This window comes from Octopus sinensis, linkage group LG1 (genome assembly GCF_006345805.1).
Source record: "Octopus sinensis linkage group LG1, ASM634580v1, whole genome shotgun sequence".
NCBI lineage: Eukaryota > Metazoa > Mollusca > Cephalopoda > Octopoda > Octopodidae > Octopus > Octopus sinensis.
The window spans coordinates 199,349,120-199,366,567 of NC_042997.1; the positions used below are offsets into that span (position 1 = coordinate 199,349,120).

The window sequence follows — 17,448 nt, forward strand, 5'->3', positions numbered from 1 at the left end:
TGAAGATGATTTAGCTCCATTTTTATTTACTTTACACAGTGACTTGGTGGTAAGTAGCTTGCTTACAAACCACATGGTTTCGGGTTCAGTCCCATTGCTTGGCACCTTGGGCAAGTGTCTTCTTCTATAGCGTCGGGCTGACCAAAGCCTTGAGTGGATTTGGTAGACGGAAACTGAAAGAAGCCTGTTGTGTGTATATATATATATATATATATACATATATGTATATATGTGTGTGTGTGTTTGTGCATGCATGTGTATATGCATGTGTGTATGTTTGTGTTTGTCCCTCCAACATCACTTGACAACCGATGCTGGTGTATTTACGTCCCCATAACTTAGCGGTTTGGCAAAAGAGACCGATAAAATAAGTACTAGGCTTACAAAGAATAAGTCCTGGGGTCAATTTGCTTGATTAAAGGTGGTGCTCCAACATGGCCACAGTCAAATGACTGAAACAAGTAAAAGAGAGTAATTAAAATTTACTGTGCAGAAGTAACCATAGCAAATTGCTGAAATTCAATTGCGTATTTTTCACATGAAGCTACAAGATGTATAATTAGTAGGAATCCTAGTTTTAAAGTGCTCTAACAAGGAAATAATAAGCTAAGTTACTCAGCAAAATTACATATCTGTTTACCTGTCTACGTATTTATGTATACACACACACACACGCGCGCACAAGGATTAACAATATGTGTGAGTGTGTATGTATGTGTATATGTTATATATATTGTATTGCATGTATATGTATGAGTATATCTGATATATATATTGCATTATATATATTATATCATCATCGTCATGTAATGTCTGTTTTCCATGCTGGCATGTGTTGGACGGTTTGACTGAGGTTTGGAGGGCCAGCGGCTGCACCAGGCTCCAGTCTGATCTGACCATGTTTCTACGGCTGGATACCTTTCCTAATGCCAACCACTTTGAGAGTGTAGTGGGTGCTTCTTATGTGCCACTGGCACAGGAGCCAGTCACAGGACACTACATATATAAGTATACACACATATATAAATATATACATACACACACACACACACACACACACACACACACACACACATACACATATATATTACATAAAGAAATATACATACATATATATTACATATATAAATATACATACAGATATATATATATATATGTATGTATATATATATATATTGCATATATAAATATATACATACATATTTGTCCAACCCATGCTAGCATGGAAAGCGGATGCTAAATGATGATGATATGTACATATATAAAGTAAAACAGTACATTTTACAAACATTTTCTATAGAGGCTTTTTGTTATTTCCCTATCTGTGAAGCAATTACATTTCATTCATAATTTTTTTCCTTTTACATCATTATGCATCTAAATTAATAAAACCTCATTCCATTGGCTCATCTGAATTATTTCCCTTGGCTTGCTTTTCGGTACTATGCAAATTAAACTGGCTATAAACTAACCATTGTTATTCACTTTCTACTAGTAAAAGTCTCTGTCTATTGATCAAAGCAGGCTTGAAAAGACTATGCTTCACTGGTGAAGGGGAATGATACCAAAACATGTCTGTAATTGTTATCTTGCCCGCTAACATTTTTTTAAAGTTAGATTATATCTAAAATCATTAAAATTCAATTCGCAGTAAGCTTTAATTTCTTCAATTATCTCCTTCTTTCTTTAAGTGTCACTAACAATTACCTCCTCTATGCAGAGTTCTGTTTTCTTAGGTACATAAAGAAGTGAATTTCAATTCATTTAAAATTTGTTAGGCTATTTGGTGATTCATCAAATGCCTGAATTATTTAATTTAATTATATAAGAGTGATAGTTCCAGCCTACAGTATCCCATACTCAATGTTTCATGCATCCATACTTGGTCAATCTTCAGATAATCTAGCAAGTAGAATAGATACCAATCACCACTAATTTATGCCAGCACCATTACAAGCTTTGTTGACTTCCAGTTAGTCTAGCATATAGTAAGTTGATCTATGCACTTGCACTGGTCTAGATGTTTATATTAAGTCTGGTTTGATAGCTTTGTTGAAGTTGCACTTGTTCTTATGTCAACACTTAGAAATTCGCTCTGATCTTCATTTTCAAGTATGTTTCCATAGGGTGATTGAAGTATTTTTCAACATTGTAGAGACTACTGTAACTTTTACGAGGGTTGTACTTGCTGCTGAATGTAATATAGACCAGGCAATATATATCATCACGCTGTATATTACTGATAATTACTGATCAGTATATTACCATCAAGTCTGCTAGTTAATAATGTCGTAAGAGATTGATGAATGTCAGAACATAATCAAACACAATGGAGTCTATACACGGTTTCTTTACTACTTCTAGAGCTCACTCACTTTTACGCTTAGAATTGCAAGTACTGGGCTTTCTTTTTTTTTTTTGTGTTCTGTTGAAGCAGTGAAATATTAAATTGGTGCATAATTATTGCAGCTTTTTTCAATAAATTTTATTCGACAAAAACAATAACAGCATTTAACAAAAACACCTTATTTTTGTTGAAAAAAGTGTCTTGAAAAGAAGCCGCAATAATTATGCACCAACCTAATAGTTATTTATTTGAGGTAATTTATCTCACTGGGATGATTAATCTATGGCTTCGTTTATGTAATCCTAACTTAAAAACCAATGAATTGGTAAAATCCCTTATCAAGCATTGCACAGGTTTCAGACATCTTGGATTCATGGCAATTGAACATATCTGTGTGTGTATATATATTCTCTAGTTTAAGTTGAATCTATGTATTAAGTCTTTTCATCAGCAAATGTTCTGTTGTTATTCTTAAAATTTTTTGTAGAATAGTAATCTTAATTAAATACACATATATACACACATAAGTGTCTATGTATGTATATGTTGTCTGGTCTGGAGTGATGTGGTGAGTGAGTGTGTGTATGTTTGTTGCAACATAAAATGCACCCAATACACTGTGTAAAGTGGTTGCCATTAGGAAAAGCATCCAGCTGTAGAAACCATGCCAATACAGACTAACTGGAGCCTGGTGCAGCCCTCCAGCTTGCCACTCCAGTTGAACCATCTAACCCATGCCATCATGGTAAGCAGATGTTATATGATGATGATTATGATAAATAATTTTGTTGAAAGGAATTCACAGATTCTAAATTTTTCAAATATAATTTGTAATCATGTTATATGATTAAAGAAAAAATTACCCTCAAGCCAGCTAACTAAATTGATGACGGCTGCTTGATGTTATACATCTCTATTGTAACAATAAAAAATATCAATAGAAATTGGGTTAAATCAGTAATTAATGTTTTCATTATGAATATATTTTGAAAGACATTTACTACACAAAGCTAATAATTGTAGGTAGAATATAATCTCTCTTAATATTCACATAAATTCTAAACAGATTATTTTTGATTTTTTTTTTTGATTTTTTTTTTTATACATAATATTCTCTGCAACAAACTTTGTATCTGTGGAGAGTTCAAACTCATTTGGCTTTGCAAAGTAGACTGAAGTGTAAACTAAATCTCACATGTTAGAGACAATTATTATTAAAAACCTTATTCATAATGTAGGCTAAAATATATGCGTGTGTATGTCTAAGTGCATATATATTCATATATATCAATCAAAGTGTGCAGTTTTATATATCCATTACAGCTGATCTTACCAATCGGTTTTGCATTAGGGGTTCAATGGAGTGTTTAGTAATAGTCCGATTATGAAACCTTGTGCTCTTCAGAAGTAGCCGTTATGGAATGAAATATGGCATGTACACTTACACACACACAAACAACAAGTAACTTAAGAACTTTTAACACTTTAGCATTTAAACTGGCCGTAACCAACCCAAATAGTCTACTTGTTTTATGCTCAAACTAGCCAGATTTAAACTCTTACACCTACCCTACAATGTAATCCTAAAATTAAACAACCACACCATCGAAATCCCAAAGCAATGAAAAAGTGCATGATCAATTCAAAACATTGATGCATAACCATTACATTTGGCAGATTAATCTGAATGTGAAATGGTTAAAGCGAGAATGGAAATGAACATTGCTCAAATGAATGCATACAGATCTTCAGAAGACCAATTCTTGATAAAAAGCTTACACTGTTTCAGCAGTGAAACTTTTCAATATTCTTTATATCACTAGAATCAATTCAGATGAACACATGAAGAAACAAATTCCATTTTACTTGGCATGTATAGACAAAGTGAAGAGGAAATAAGGCACATGTTTTAGTATAAGAATTCAAGAGATTCTATTTTATTGGTTGAGATAATGGCAGATTCCCTGAGGTATGCTGAATGGAACTGGTGTTAATCGTAACTGTAGTTGAGCTCCAACTTAAAACACATGCAAGTAATACATATATATTTTACAGAATATAATAAATCTCTGAACGAGGTATAGACAGTAACTGCACAACAATGTGAAGTATATTTGCCATCTCAATATGGCTAACCACTAAGAATGGATGTTACTGTAGCTTGTAGCCCCAGGAGAACATCTTCTCCAGCTGGCTATTGACACACTTTCTGTGCCCTAAAACTGGTGATTGTTGTGTGCTGATGAGGGGTCAATACCCAAAAACTGCAGTCCGTACGTATTACTTAGGTTGATGAGGGAAGGATGACCTCCCTTTGCAAATACCGACAGGGCACAGTAAGTGTGTCAATAGCCAGCTGGAGAAGATGTTCTCCTGGGGCTACAAGCTACAGTAACATCTATTCTTAGTGGTTAGCCATATTGAGATGGCAAATATACTTCACATTTTACAGAATACTTTACAACTTAAAAAATATTTTTTTGATAAAATTGAGCCTGGCAGCTAAATTAAACATTGCTGTCAGCCGTATTTTTGGTACTCTTGTTCTGTATGATCTGATATATCTATATTATCTTTTAAATTATAATGTGAGTTGTTTAATGGCACCGACAGAATCTTCATTCAAGCACACCAAAACAGAATAAAGACATACATTGTTCTATCAAGGAAATTTCTTTACTTTCTTTATAGTGGCAAATTCACCTGATAAAACTAAGGATGACTCCTCTATTGGATCTAAAAATGGTCAAGTGTCACGTAAGTCATACTCCAATTCAATATGTGTTTGATCCTCATTTGGCCATTTCTGAAATAAGGTCACTTAGAAGAGAAACTGTGTAGTGGTATTTGTTTTGCTTTTTGTCGTGGTATATCGATGTTGTCATTTAGTTTAACCAAAAAAAAAAAAAAAAAAGTACCCCTTTTTAAGTACTCTTCCCCGCATATGAACACCTTGTAGTTATTGCTTCTTAGATGCTAGGCTTTAAACATATTGTTTGGTTTTTGTTTGTGAATAGTTTCCAATGTTGATATTATATCCTCAAAATAAATATTTGTATTTTTTGCCTTTAAAATAAATGTAAGCTTGAAACATTTCTTTTTATTCTTAGAAATTCCTTTTTTTTCCTTAATTATGCTGATTAATCACTTTCATTTGCAATTCAATATCAAACGTAATTTTATAAGATATTATCATTAATCTTGAAATATCCAGACCCCTACTATTAAATGACTTCATTTAGCCATATTAATTTTTCTAATAAACTATTAGCCATTTGATAATGATAACCAGTGACTTGCATAAAGAACATACAGAAACATTGCAAAGAATTAATATTATTACGAACTTGGGAGCTCATATTTTGTGTCACTTATTAAATTTATGAAGCAGTTAACAATAGTTCAATAACTGTGATTTATATGTATAAACCAACAATATAAAGTTATATTTTTTTTTATCGCTTTTCATTAATATTTTTCTATAAATTATAAAGCAACAAACTTCATTACATTAGATGTATTTATTGCACAAGGGATACTTTCAGATAATAATAAACTTGCTTTAATGTTTAAAAAGAATGTAAATTTATTTTTACCCTGCAATTTTATTTTACTATCAGCAAGGAGAAATAAAACTTAAACTGAGAACATAAATCATAAGAAGCTAGATGTGGTTTCTTTAAAAATGACCAGTACGAATTAAGCAGAAATGTTTATTTTCAATGTCCTTGTAATGAAAGAAAATTTTCAGTTTCTAAATTCAATCCCATCGTATGAAGCAGTTTACATAAAAAAAATTTAAATGCTTCCAGACTTATTATGTTGAGAGTTTATGATGGGAGGGTTTATGACAGAACAATTATATTAATATATCAACAAAGCTCCTTATATTAATATCATGTTTCTATTCGTTATCACATTGTTTTAAAAATTTCAAAGACATATTAACCATTTAGCCCTATTTTGTCACTAAAAACGAATGTCAAAAGGCAATTTTTCTAATTTTTTGCTCCTAAGTTAATATTGATGTTATCATTTTTTAAATTTCACTTTTTAGTCTCTCTTAGTTATGTTTTGTTGTCTTATAACCATTGCAATTGTAATTGATAAATACTGTGTACTAAATTATATTTATATTCATCATTTACATTCATAAGCTCAAACATCTACCTTGATTACCTGAATAAGCAGGAGACCATCAAACCTCAAATCATTCTTTCCAACACCAACTAAATATCATAGAATCAGTTTTATCTTGTAACCTATCCGTCAGGATAATAAAACTCAACTCACATAATCATATAAAAGCTCATGGCATTATATGACATAAATGCATGAGTTTTAATATTTAGTGAAGAGTAAAGAAGTGAGCTGGCAGAAACGTTAGCACGCTGGGTGAAATGCTTAGCAGTATTTCGTTTCTCTTTACATTCTGAGTTCAAATTCCATCGAGGTCAATTTTGCCTTTCATCCTTTCAGGGTCGGTAAATTAAGTACCAGTTGCATACTGGAGTCGATCTAATTGACTGGCCCCATCTCTCCAAAATTTCAGGTCTTGTGCCTAGCTACAGAAGGAAAGAATGTATCTAAAATTCAAGACAGAAAGCTGGCAGAAACAGGAGCACACTGGGTGAAATGCTTAGCAGTATTTCATCTGTTTTTATGTTCTGAGTTCAAATTCTGTCAAGGTCAACTTTGCCTTTCATTCTTTTGGGGTCGATAAATTAAGTACCAGTTTAATTTGAATTCAGAACCTAAAGAGAAACGAAATACTGCTAAGCATTTCACCCAGCATGCTAACGTTTCTGCCAGCTCACTTCTTTACTCTTCACTAAATAGTAAAACTAATTGACTGGCCCCATCTCTCCAAAATTTCAGGTCTTGTGCCTAATCGACTGCCCGTCCCCCCCAAAAATTTCGGGCCTTGTACCTAGAGTGGAAAAGAATATTTAGTGAAGAGTAAAATGAATCCTGTATTCTTGTTTGTGTTAAGATGCATGCATTGGTGGGACAAACAACATCAATTCAATGTTAAACAGCAAGTTTTTATAACAGTGTTCATATAAAAGTGGATGTGAATAAATAAAAGTTGTACAAACGTGACAACATCTTATGTGATTGACGCTGAAACAGAAGAGAGTAAGAAATGCACCTGCTACATAATGTGGTAGCAGTAATTACCAAAGGTGAAGTGAGCTAGCAGTCCTCGCTGGCTGTGTCAGTTGACAAGTCAAACTACCCATGAGTGAGAGTGGCGAAAAAAGAGAAAGGTTGTTGTCCCTCTAGAATTTTAAACCTCCCTAGTGGAAGTGCCATTGCAGTGCAACCTCCCAATGACAGAATGAGGGAGTATAACTCTGCCCTATTCCTTTTAGCCCTTATGGCCCCAATATATATATTAACACATCATCAAATGGTTAGTCGCTCTTACTTTGCTTAAAATATACAAAGAAATAATTTCCTTTATGTGCTAAAGTCCTGACATAAAATATTAGCTTTTGTAATACCCCACATTCGTTGGTATCGTCTTGACAACCCCAGAATGTTGCATACGTCTATAGTTAAACCATCTCTTCCTTATTTTCAAAATTTATTCATGTGGTTGTGTGGTAAGAAATATACATCCAGACCTCACGTTTTCATGTTCAGTCCCATTGTGTGACATATTGAGCACCTTGTACAATAGCCCCAGGTCAACCAAAGTCTTGCAAGTGGATTCAGTGGATAGAAACTGAAAGAAGCCCATTGTGTGTTTCTTCCCCACCAATGCTTGACAACTAACATCAGTTTGTCAGCATCCCATTAACTTAGTAGTTTGGCAAATAAGACTGACAATAAATATGAGGCTTAAAAAATAAGTAATGGGGTCAATTCATTTGATCAAAAGCCCTTCAAGGAAATGCCCCAGTATGGCCACAGTCCAATGACTAAAAGAAAAAAGAAACTCCTTTGTAAGTCACTGATTGAAATCTAATAAGATAATTAATTTTTTGATATATTTTCATAATTAATATCATCGTTAGAGGTAAAAAAAAAATGTTTAATATTCACAGCTACATTTTCTAACGATAAAATTAATAATCTGAAATATAATAATCTTATTAACTGCCACTTATCTCAGACATTTAGATGCTTCTAATCTACTTCCAGAAATTATTATCAACTTTATTCAGAACCATCCAGTAATAGTCATGGGAAATTATCCAAAGGCATTTTGGTCTGAAGATATAGAAGGCACTGACATTAGCTATCAGAAAAGTTCAGACTTCAAAAGGAAGCTTAAAACAGTCTTTCTTCTTGGATCTGAGAAATATTTTTTATAGCTAAATAAATATTCTTAATATCTTGTACAGCATTATAAGCAAACTGCTTCCTATATTGAGCATTTACCAAAGCCTTATGGAATGAATTGGTCAAAACATTTTGTGTGGGAGTAATGAGGAAAATAATTCACAATTGTAACTTCAGTCCTAACATCTAAAAGAGTTCAAATACAAGGATGGCTAAATAGGCATTTCAACTTTGTAAACATTTCGTATAGAGACAGGTGTGGTTGTGTGGTTAAGAAGTTTGCTTCTCAACCACATGGTTTAGTCACATTGGATGGCACCTTGGGCAAACTGTCTTCTACTATAGCCATGGGCCAACCAAAACCTTGTGAGTGGATTTGGTAGATAGAAATTAAAAGATGCTCATCATGTATCATCATCATTGTCGAACGTCTGTTTTCCATTCTGGTATAGGCGGAAAGGTTTGATTGAGGTCTGGAGAGCCAGGCAGCTGCACCAGGCTCCAATCTAATCTGGCAATGTTTCTAAGGCTAGATGCCCTTCCTCATGCCAACCACTCCAAGAGTGTAGTGGGTGTATTTTACATGCTACTAGCACAGAAGCCAGTCAGGCGGGTCTGGCATCAATCACGTTTGGATGGTGCTTTTTATGTACCACCGGCACAGGAGCTAGTCAGGGGGGTAAGGCATCAGCGACATTCAGATGGTGCTTTTTATGTGCTACAAGCATGGGATATATATATATACATATATCTTACTTATTAAAACTGAAAATATCTGTGTGTGTGTGTGTATATATATCGGTATGCCCTCATTTTGCGCCAAGAGGTTCAGCAAATGACACTAATAGAATAAGTACCAGGCTTTAAAAAACAAAAGCATTGGGTTCAATCCATTTGATTCAGTTTCTTCAAAGTGGTGAGTGTAACAAGTAAAAGATAATAAATACATTTCTTTCACACCTTCATCATCATCATCATCCCTATTAATATTATTGTCATTACTCACGATGACGATGATGATTTCCTTTTAACAACACTTGAAATTCATTATTTGAAGTCAAATTGCGAAGAACCGATCACCAGAGAAAGATTGCAATTTCTGTTCTTCTACGAGTAATCATTATTTCCAAGCAGCTGAGATAACAATTTCTTTCAAAAATAACAACCATATTTACAAAAATATTAAGATCATATAAGAAAAAAAAAAAAAAGGAGCCAAATAGAAGATTATAAGATTTTTATGCACATCATAATTCTTTAATATCATTCTGTTTGTCATATTGTTTGTGTTTGAGTATCACAGACCAAACAGCTTTGACTACAGAATGTAAATAAAGGCAGAATCAAAATCTTCAACATAAGTACAGACATAGCTGTGTGGTTAAGAAGCTTACAAGGAAACCATGCACTTTGCATGGTACTTTGTGGAAAGCTGTCTTTTATATATATATATATATATATATATATATATATAAGCTTGACCGCTATATCCATGAGTTTTATTATTCTCTAATTTTTTTAAAATTTCCTCTTATTCCTTTCTGTTGAAGAGTGTATGCTCAAAATGTAAAAGACTTCCTCACTTTCCTGAGTGTTAAACTAATATATCCGCTTGTTGTTCATACATGTGTCTTATTCTTTTTGTTTTTCTGTAAATTCCAATTATATAGGTGCAGGAGTGCTTACCAACCACATGGTTCTGGGTTCAGTCCCACTGCATGGCACCTTCGGCAAGTGTCTTCTACTATAGCCTCGGGCCGACCAAAGCCTTGAGTGGATTCGGTAGATGGAAACTGAAAGAAGCCCGTCATATATATGTATATGTGTGTCTGTGTTTGTCCCCCACAACATCGCTTGACAACCAATGGTGGTGTGTTTACATCCCCGTAACTTAGTGTTTCAACACAAGAGACCAATAGTATGAGTACTAGGCTTACAAAGAATAAGTCCTGGGGTCGATTTCCTCAACTAAAGGCGGTGCTCCAGCATGGCCCGCAGTCAAATGACTGAAACATGTAAAAGTGTATATATATGTATTTGTCACTACCACCACTTTTCAATCAATGTTGGCTGGTTTACTTTCCTGTAACCAAGCAGTTCAGTAAATGAGACTGATAGAATAACTACTAGATTTTAAAAATAAGAACTGGAGCCAATAGGTTTAGCTAAGCCGAGCCAACGAGGCTGCAGACAAATGAATGAAACAAGTAAAAGATAAAGGAACAAGTTTGAGTGTTTGCTTCAAACCATGTGCAATATGGAATGAAATTCAGAACATAATTGAAATCTGTGACATACTCTCTTTTACTTGTTTCAGTCATTTGACTGTGGCCATGCTGGAGCACCGCGTTTAGTCGAGCAAATCGACCCCAGGACTTATTCTTTAAAAGCCTAATACTTATTCTATCGGTCTCTTTTGCTGAACCACTAAGTTACGGGGACGTAAACACACCAGCATCGGTTGTCAAGCAAAGTTGGGGGGGGGGACAAACACTGGCACATAAATATACACACACACACACACATATATATATATATACATAGATGTGACAGGCTTCTTTCAGTTTCCATCTACTAAATCCACTCACAAGGCTTGGGTCGGCCCAAGACTATAGTAGAAGACACTTGCCCAAGGTGTCACACAGTGGGACTGAACCTAGAACCATGTGGTTCAAAAGCAAGTTACTTACCACACATCCACTCCTATGCCTCCGACATGATGAAACAATGTTACAAACTTATATAAATTCATCTTTCAAAAAAGAAATAAGAAAATTTATAAACTAAGGAATTTCCACAGGTCCTGTTTCTATATATATAGGTTGAAAGAATTTCTCTTAAAGTCATCAGAGCAGAATCTCAAAATACAACAAACAATGCTGAGAGATTTAAAAAAACTTCATATTGAAATAGCTTACAAGAAACAATTCTTCACTGAAGGAAACAACACATATCTGTGTTTTCTAGAGCTGTTGTTCATGCCGTTTAGGTCCGGGTCAATCGTGATAGAGCAGGTTTATAGCATTCCAACCAAGATCATTCTTTTATTTATTTATTTTATTTTTAACATAGAGTATTGAAAATTATTTTATCCAAAGTATCCTTTCTCTAATAAGGTAGGGTGAGATTTGAAGAAGATTCGGTTACTATTTCTAGCAGGTCTAGCAAACATTTAGCAGCACTCTTATTGGCTGGAGCACTGTATAATATAAGTAGCAGTATCACTCGGCATTGCTCAGGTTTGTTTCAACCCTTTAGAACTGGAATTTTAAAAAGTAAAAATTTTGCATTATGTAGCTTGTTATTCTCTTTAATTGAACATTTTTCTGGTTGAAATAGACCGAAACTTGGCAACACAGCAGTCAAAAAATCGTAGAAAATAAGGATTTTCATAGAAAATAGCACCTTTTTGATGTAAATAATTTTTGGTGTTAACATGGTCTGATTTTAATTTTTTCTTCAGTGGAATGAAGAGCAAGCCTTCTTCTATTATACTCTCAATTTTGGTCAACTTGCACCGCAGGGTCTCGGAGGAGATAGTGTTAGATGAAGGCTACCAAACCTGCCATACACAGACAACTTTAGTTTTATATAGATATATATAATGAAATTATTGTATACAGTGCTCAGGTGCACCACAACTTGTCAAAAGTACGTATAAAGTATATGCAGTAATGTAGAAATATCTGGAAAGGGAACAGTGTATGAATCAGATACATGCTTGCGTGTGTATGGAGGGGAGAAAATCAGGTGTAGTGTTGGCGAATCTCAGGAAGTATGGAAGTTTTGAAGGATGCAGTGTTCTGACAACTAAGAACTGATGCTGGCAGTTTGTTCCGTATAAAAAAACTAGAAGTGAATAGGTTAGAAATTATGTTTTTATTTAAAACTTCATGTTTTCATGAATAAGAAAGCGAAAACAAATTGGAGTTCCAGAACAAGAGAGCAATTGATCTAAGGATTTACAGTATGATGTAACGTGGATAATATCTTCATCAGAAAATATTTGTCTAATACAAGCAAGATCATATGTAGTTATCCATGCTGGCAAGGATTAAGCAAATCTGTCTTACCTGTCATGATCTTTTGTCATATTTTAGTGATTTTTATAGATCATAAAACAGCATTGCTCCTAATTTAAACTGAGTTACATAATTATTTGTTGCATTACAGAAAATTAGAATCATTTGATCAGTTGAAAAAATATGCCTGAAATGCTAGAATCTGAAAGAAGATGCTCTGAAAATTAAAATTTCTATAACTCCAATATGAAGAGAATATGGAATGCTATTTATATAACTTCTAGGAACAGATGCTGGCTAAATGGAATACATTATCATTAACATGCAGCTTCATGTCTCAAGACTATGTTTACTAATAATGACCTTACATTTTTTGCAAGAAATATTATTATCCAGACACCAGATAGAAAATCATATCAAAATAATATAAGTTACAGAATAATCTTTAGTTTGTAATTGATATTATATGACATCTGCTTTGCTAAATAAATAATGATATAAATGAAAATTTGGTGCCATAATAAATTATGTAGCTTAGACAATTATGAGAAGAAATTGCATCTGATACCTCTTGCATCTAATTGAGCCATTTTTACTACTTTGCATCTAATAAAGTCAGTTATTCTATCATTAATTGGTTGACATACTCTTACTCTTTTACGTGTTTCAGTCATTTGACTGTGGCCATGCTGGAGCACCGCCTTTAGTCGAGCACATCGACCCCAGGACTTATTCTTTGTAAGCCCAGTACTTATTCTATCGGTCTCTTTTGCTGAACCACTAAGTAACGGGGATGTAAACACACTACCATCGGTTGTCAAGCTGTGTTGGGGGGACAAACACAAACACACACATACATATATATATATATATTTATATATATATACGACGGGCTTCTTTCAGTTTCCATCTACCAAATCCACTAACAAGGCTTTGGTCGGCCCGAGGCTATAGTAGAAGACACTTGCCCAATGTGCCATGCAGTGGAAATGAACCCGGAACCATGAGGTGGCTAAGCAAGCTACTTACCACACAGCCATTCCTACCACATAATTATATAAAAATAATTAACTAAGGGATCATGAAGTGGAGAGGTTGTTTTGGTTTTGAACAAGAGTATTCTTTTCAGTAGATCAGTGTTTCTCAACCCTTTTTCCTAAGGACCTCTTTGATCCTTGTTTTACTTGGATGGACCCTCATAGCCGTTTGACATGTATAACATCATATATTTTTACAATTATATGAGGAAGTGTATTAAAAAATTGTTAAAATATGTTGTGTATTATAGAAACATAACAAATTTATTGCACCTAAATTTTAACAAGAGATTCTTTATGGATTCTCAAGAGTAATAAGGAACCTGGTTGATAATAGCAACTCCCTACTATTATTGTAAATAAAACAGCTCTCCACCTCAATTGTGGATCATTGGTGTGATGAACTTAATTATTGGAGGTGGAAGCAAAAACTGGACTAGTTCAGTAAGGTTTTAGGGAATTCAACAAAATCAACATTCAAATTGTATTTATTGGTAAATTTGCCTTGGCTTTTAAACTTTGATAAATTTTCTTTAAGCAACCCCAAAATTATAGAATTCACTAACAAAATTGTAAGAAAAATACATCATATTACAATGTAATCAAGTTTTATTACATATCTTCTAAAATACAGGTAGTCAAGGCCAAACATTTGAATATTTTCAAGAAAGGAAAAGCAAGTCATATCCATACTTGTTATCTCCAAATAAAATAAAATTTATCATTTATATTTCCTTTTCCATATTTGGTTTTTGGATTTGGTTTGCAAGATTCCTTATATGAGTTTGTGTGTTGAAGCATATTCTGTTGTGTCTGGGGAGAGTCATTTTCTTTTTGTGCCTTATTATGTAACACACTCACCGGTAAAATTTCCACTTATTTTTATTTTCCTGCAACGAAAATTTTAGGAAAATAAAAATAAGAAATAAGTGGAAATTTTACTGGTGAGTGTGTTAAATTATAAGTCACAAAAAGAAAATGACTCTCCCCAGACACAACAGAATATGCTTTTTCATTTTCATCAAAATTATTTTATAATAGTTTCTTATGAGAATTTAGTTAAAAATTCTTTGGAAACTTGACTAATAAAGTATACATAAATTTAAAGTAAGATATAAATTAATAAATACAATGAACAAATTATCCAATTCTAATGCAGCTATTACATAGGTAAGCAATGAATATATTTTGTTTAGAATATTTAAAAGTGAAGTTTGAGGAAACTTTGGTCTGATCACGGAAAGAATTACACAATGTTGTTATTATTTTGTGTCTCTGAACAACCACAGAGACAGACATCTGAAATTACTGTTTGTAAACTGGATGGACATTTTAATTTGTAATGAACATTCTGCAAATGCTTATGGAAATTGGAATAAAATAAAAAAGAGAAAACATCGCCAGTGATAAATGAACATATTAGGTGCAGGAGTGGCTGTGTGGTAAGTTAGCTTGCTTACCAGCCACATGGTTCTGGGTTCAGTCCCACTGCATGACACCTTGGGCAAGTGTCTTCTACTATAGCCTCGGGCTGACCAAAGCCTTGTGAGTGGATTTGGTAGACGGAAACTGAAAGAAGCCAGTCATATATATATATATATATATATATATATATATATATATATATATGTGTGTGTGTTTGTGTTTGCCCCCCCCCCCAACATCACTTGACAACTTAGCGGTTCAGCAAAAGAGACCGATAGAATAAGTACTAGGCTTACAAAGAATAAGTCCTGGGGTCGATTTGCTCGACTAAAGGTGGTGCTCCAGCATGGCCACAGTCAAATGGCTGTAACAAGTAAAAGAGTAAAGAGAATATTATTGTTGAGCTGCAAGATGATATTGGCAGTCAGGTAACTGAACTACCTTGGAAATTCTGAATGGATTTGAATAACCCAAAGCTAAAAATGTGTAATCTCAAACTAAAGCAGTTTGGTGATCAACCAACTCCTCAGAATTTGGAGAAAGTATGAAGCATAAAAGAAACTGGTTGGAGAATAATGGCTGTGTGTTTGTGTGTTGCAGAATGTAAAAGAAATAAAATCAAGTTTTACTCGACATGGATTTGATGAATCCTGTTCATGCATCATTAATTCATGAGATTGAGATTCTTGGATAATTTTGGGAGATTATGAAGTTTTAAAGCTAACAATCTCTTCAAAGGATGACTACATCTTCCATGTGGGATTAAAGCAGGCATTGCTGTGTTTCAACGAAACTGAACATGTTGGGAATGACATTAATAATGTTATCATTCATCAAGAAATGCTGTTCTAGAAACGTGAATATTTGATAATCATCCTCATCATCGTTTAACGTCCGTTTTCCATGCTAGCATGGGTTGGACGGTTCGACCAGGGTCTGGGAAGCCAGGAGACTACACCAGGCTCCAGTCTGATCTGGCAGTGTTTCTACAGCTGGATGCCATGCCTAACGCCAACCACTCCAAGAGTGTAGTTAGTGGGTGCCTTTTGCGTGCCACGGGCACAGGGGCCAGAGGAGGCTGGCAGCGTTCACGATTGGTTGATGCTTTTTACGTGCCACCGGCATGGATGCCAGTCAAGGCGGTGCTGGCATCAGCCATGTTTGGATGGTGTTTTTTACGTGCCACTGGCACGGGTATCACAGCTACAATTTCCATTTTATTTTTATTTTTATGTTGATGTACTTGACTCAATAGGTCTCCTCAAGCACAGCAGGTCACCCTATGACAGCACAGCAGGCCGTCCTGTGCCTGATAATGTCTGTGAATTTTATGATATAATCATTTATGTACACATAGAATCAAATAGAATTACTGAAAGATTACTTAAAAAAACATGCCCTCTGTAGTAAGGTTTTTATTCACGGCACCTTCTACTATATCCTTGGGCCAACCAAAGCCTTGTGAGTGGATTTGGTAGACGGAAACTGAAAGAAGCCTGTCATATATGTGTGTGTGTGTGTGTGTGTGTGTTTGTCTGTCTGTCTGTGTTTGTACCCCCAACATCGCTTGACAACTGATGCTGGTGTGTTTACGTTCCTGTAGCATAGCGGTTCAGCAAAAGAGACCGATAGAATAAGTACAAGGCTTACAAAGAATAAGTCCTGTGGTCGATTTTCTCAACTAAAGGCGGTGCTCCAGCATGAACACAGTCAAATGACTGAAACAAGTAAAAGAGAATATTTAATGTGTAATGAGGGTTTTATTTACATCCCTGTGCATAGTATATCTTTTATGTGTGTCTATAATTGTTTATGTTGTGTGTATGTACTGCAATATCTGTGTTGGTAATAGTAAGGTTATTGAATTCTACTGAAAACCTGGGTTCTGTTGCTTGGTGCCACTCAACTGGTGAGGCATCTTAATGTTTGTAAAAGTGTTTTTGCTGCCTTCATTGATGGTGGGTCGTGACGATAGTTGGCAGATGGTCTGAGAAGTAGTGCAAGGTTATTTTGCAAATGGTCCAGGCAACAAGCTGTGGGAAGCAGATGGTGATGTCTGGAGCAGAGATGTTGTTGACTTGTTGAGATAATTATGTGTTTGTGTGTTCGTTGTTTAGCATACAAAAGGTGTTGTGTAATACTGTTTTGTTACCTTTTGTGCTTTATCTGTACTTTGTAAAAATCAAGTCATAATAAGTACCAAATTGTACAACCTGGTAAGATAATTGTTGGCAATTATAAGTTAATTAATATGTTTCTTAAGATTTATGTAATATTTACATTTTAAAATATGCAAAAAAAAAAACGTCTGTATTTCCTAAGTTAA

The 17,448-nt window shown here is 34.4% G+C and overlaps 1 protein-coding gene across 3 annotated transcripts in view; it reads left to right on the top strand.

Moving 5' to 3' along the window:
• The window catches only part of LOC115213196 (calcium/calmodulin-dependent 3',5'-cyclic nucleotide phosphodiesterase 1A), a 720,553-nt gene that overhangs the window by 497,608 nt on the left and 205,497 nt on the right, over positions 1-17,448 (top strand). For all 3 annotated transcript variants that reach the window (XM_036508297.1, XM_036508301.1, XM_036508304.1), the window contains exon 3: positions 5,039-5,104. In XM_036508297.1, the coding sequence (XP_036364190.1) occupies positions 5,039-5,104 (66 nt within the window). The remainder of the gene's footprint in view (positions 1-5,038; positions 5,105-17,448) is intronic.